Source organism: Heptranchias perlo, chromosome 17, assembly GCF_035084215.1.
Source record: "Heptranchias perlo isolate sHepPer1 chromosome 17, sHepPer1.hap1, whole genome shotgun sequence".
NCBI lineage: Eukaryota > Metazoa > Chordata > Chondrichthyes > Hexanchiformes > Hexanchidae > Heptranchias > Heptranchias perlo.
The window spans coordinates 59391090-59395073 of NC_090341.1; the positions used below are offsets into that span (position 1 = coordinate 59391090).

The window sequence follows — 3984 nt, forward strand, 5'->3', positions numbered from 1 at the left end:
GACAGCGTCAGATGGAGGTTGAGTGGAATGAAGACCAGGAGATGGAGTATTTGCAATGTGCTCTTTATTAACTTGTATTGGTTCTAAATCTGCTAGATCAGACCTGAGCAGGGAAGCTGCATTGGAGTGCAGACAATAGGAAGGTTTTTAAAAAAGCATTCAGACTTTAAAAACAATGGGAAGTCCTAGAGACCTGGGCTGCTGAGCTGAATATAATAATGTACAATATCCTCACAACATGGCAGTTTAGGAGTCTTACTGTCGGACTCTTACGGTTTTACCACAAAGCTCAGGTCGGAATGATTCGCCCTGTTCAAATATTCGCCACACAGTTGAAAAGTTCCACTATTTTATATCGCTTGGACTTGTTTTGGTTTTAAAATCTTGGGCCTTAAAACCTCGACACAATCAGTTCATTTGGAAGATGCAGCTTGGACGCGATGTGCCAGCCTCCTGCTTGCTCGATCTTGCGGAGCTGGGGTTTTATGCAGGGGCCACCTGGCTGGAGGAGACAGAGGAAGCCTCTGTCTTGCTGGCACTGGCCGAGGTGGACTCTTCCTCTTCGAATGGATTCTTGCCACAGCAAAGGGTGGTGATCATGCAGTTACGGAACTAGGAGAGAAAAAGAAACAGAGTCACTCTCGGTCTGAGCAGGCGTACGGCTAAAGGAAATTACAGAGTCACTCTCGGTCTGAGCAGGCGTACCACTAAAGGAAATTACAGAGTCACTCTCGGTCTGAGCAGGCGTACCACTAAAGGAAATTACAGAGTCACTCTCGGTCTGAGCAGGCGTACAACTAAAGGAAATTACAGAGTCACTCTCGGTCTGAGCAGGCGTACAACTAAAGGAAATTACAGAGTCACTCTCGGTCTGAGCAGGCGTACCACTAAAGGAAATTACAGAGTCACTCTCGGTCTGAGCAGGCGTACAACTAAAGGAAATTACAGAGTCACTCTCGGTCTGAGCAGGCATACAACTAAAGGAAATTACAGAGTCACTCTCGGTCTGAGCAGGCGTACGGCTAAAGGAAATTACAGAGTCACTCTCGGTCTGAGCAGGCGTACGGCTAAAGGAAATTACAGAGTCACTCTCGGTCTGAGCAGGCGTACGGCTAAAGGAAATTACAGAGTCACTCTCGGTCTGAGCAGGCGTACAACGAAAGGAAATTACAGAGTCACTCTCGGTCTGAGCAGGCGTACGGCTAAAGGAAATTACAGAGTCACTCTCGGTCTGAGCAGGCGTACAACTAAAGGAAATTACAGAGTCACTCTCGGTCTGAGCAGGCGTACGGCTAAAGGAAATTACAGAGTCACTCTCAGTCTGAGCAGGCGTACGGCTAAAGGAAATTACAGAGTCACTCTCGGTCTGAGCAGGCGTACCACTAAAGGAAATTACAGAGTCACTCTCGGTCTGAGCAGGCGTACCACTAAAGGAAATTACAGAGTCACTCTCGGTCTGAGCAGGCGTACGGCTAAAGGAAATTATAGAGTCACTCTCGGTCTGAGCAGGCGTACGGCTAAACGAAATTACAGAGTCACTCTCGGTCTGAGCAGGCGTACCACTAAAGGAAATTACAGAGTCACTCTCGGTCTGAGCAGGCGTACCACTAAAGGAAATTACAGAGTCACTCTCGGTCTGAGCAGGCGTACAACTAAAGGAAATTACAGAGTGACTCTCGGTCTGAGCAGGCGTACCACTAAAGGAAATTACAGAGTCACTCTCGGTCTGAGCAGGCGTACGGCTAAAGGAAATTACAGAGTCACTCTCGGTCTGAGCAGGCGTACGGCTAAAGGAAATTACAGAGTCACTCTCGGTCTGAGCAGGCGTACGGCTAAAGGAAATTACAGAGTGACTCTCGGTCTGAGCAGGCGTACGGCTAAAGGAAATTACAGAGTCACTCTCGGTCTGAGCAGGCGTACCACTAAAGGAAATTACAGAGTCACTCTCGGTCAGAGCAGGCGTACGGCTAAAGGAAATTACAGAGTCACTCTCGGTCTGAGCAGGCATACAACGAAAGGAAATTACAGAGTCACTCTCGGCCTGAGCAGGCGTACGGCTAAAGGAAATTACAGAGTCACTCTCGGTCTGAGCAGGCGTACCACTAAAGGAAATTACAGAGTCACTCTCGGTCTGAGCAGGCGTACCACTAAAGGAAATTACAGAGTCACTCTCGGTCTGAGCAGGCGTACCACTAAAGGAAATTACAGAGTCACTCTCGGTCTGAGCAGGCGTACGGCTAAAGGAAATTACAGAGTGACTCTCGGTCTGAGCAGGCGTACCACTAAAGGAAATTACAGAGTCACTCTCGGTCTGAGCAGGCGTACCACGAAAGGAAATTACAGAGTCACTCTCGGTCTGAGCAGGCGTACCACTAAAGGAAATTACAGAGTGACTCTCGGTCTGAGCAGGCGTACGGCTAAAGGAAATTACAGAGTCACTCTCGGTCTGAGCAGGCGTACCACTAAAGGAAATTACAGAGTCACTCTCGGCCTGAGCAGGCGTACCACTAAAGGAAATTACAGAGTCACTCTCGGTCTGAGCAGGCGTACAACTAAAGGAAATTACAGAGTCATTCTCGGTCTGAGCAGGCGTACGGCTAAAGGAAATTACAGAGTCACTCTCGGCCTGAGCAGGCGTACAACTAAAGGAAATTACAGTCACTCTCGGTCTGAGCAGGCGTACAACTAAAGGAAATTACAGAATGACTCTCGGTCTGAGCAGGCGTACCACTAAAGGAAATTACAGAGTCACTCTCGGTCTGAGCAGGCGTACCACTAAAGGAAATTACAGAGTCACTCTCGGTCTGAGCAGGCGTAGAACTAAAGGAAATTACAGAGTCACTCTCGGTCTGAGCAGGCGTACAACTAAAGGAAATTACAGAGTCACTCTCGGCCTGAGCAGGCGTGGAACTAAAGGAAATTACAGAGTCACTCTCGGTCTGAGCAGGCGTACAACTAAAGGAAATTACAGAGTCACTCTCGGTCTGAGCAGGCGTACAACTAAAGGAAATTACAGAGTCACTCTCGGTCTGAGCAGGCGTACAACTAAAGGAAATTACAGAGTCACTCTCGGTCTGAGCAGGCGTACCACTAAAGGAAATTACAGAGTCACTCTCGGTCTGAGCAGGCGTACAACTAAAGGAAATTACAGAGTCACTCTCGGTCTGAGCAGGCGTACAACTAAAGGAAATTACAGAGTCACTCTCGGTCTGAGCAGGCGTACCACTAAAGGAAATTACAGTCATTCTCGGCCTGAGCAGGCGTACAACTAAAGGAAATTACAGAGTCACTCTCGGTCTGAGCAGGCGTACCACTAAAGGAAATTACAGAGTCACTCTCGGTCTGAGCAGGCGTACCACTAAAGGAAATTACAGAGTCACTCTCGGTCTGAGCAGGCGTACCACTAAAGGAAATTACAGAGTCACTCTCGGTCTGAGCAGGCGTACCACTAAAGGAAATTACAGAGTCACTCTCGGCCTGAGCAGGCGTACAACTAAAGGAAATTACAGAGTCACTCTCGGCCTGAGCAGGCGTACAACTAAAGGAAATTACAGAGTCACTCTCGGTCTGAGCAGGCGTACAACTAAAGGAAATTACAGAGTCACTCTCGGTCTGAGCAGGCGTACCACTAAAGGAAATTACAGAGTCACTCTCGGTCTGAGCAGGCGTACGGCTAAAGGAAATTACAGAGTCACTCTCGGTCTGAGCAGGCGTACCACTAAAGGAAATTACAGAGTCACTCTCGGTCTGAGCAGGCGTACGGCTAAAGGAAATTACAGAGTCACTCTCGGTCTGAGCAGGCGTACAACTAAAGGAAATTACAGAGTCACTCTCGGCCTGAGCAGGCGTACCACTAAAGGAAATTACAGAGTCACTCTCGGTCTGAGCAGGCGGACAACTAAAGGAAATTACAGAGTTACTCTCGGTCTGAGCAGGCGTACCACTAAAGGAAATTACAGAGTCACTCTCGGTCTGAGCAGGCGT

The 3984-nt window shown here is 48.5% G+C and overlaps 1 protein-coding gene across 1 annotated transcript in view; it reads right to left on the reverse strand.

The window, feature by feature from the left end:
• Window positions 1–448: 448 nt before the first annotated feature.
• Window positions 449–3984, reverse strand: part of LOC137334334 (rhodopsin) — a 97033-nt gene continuing 93497 nt past the window's right edge. The window contains exon 5 of the mRNA XM_067999034.1: window positions 449–612. Within this exon, the coding sequence (XP_067855135.1) occupies window positions 484–612 (129 nt within the window). The 3' untranslated portion in view covers window positions 449–483. The remainder of the gene's footprint in view (window positions 613–3984) is intronic.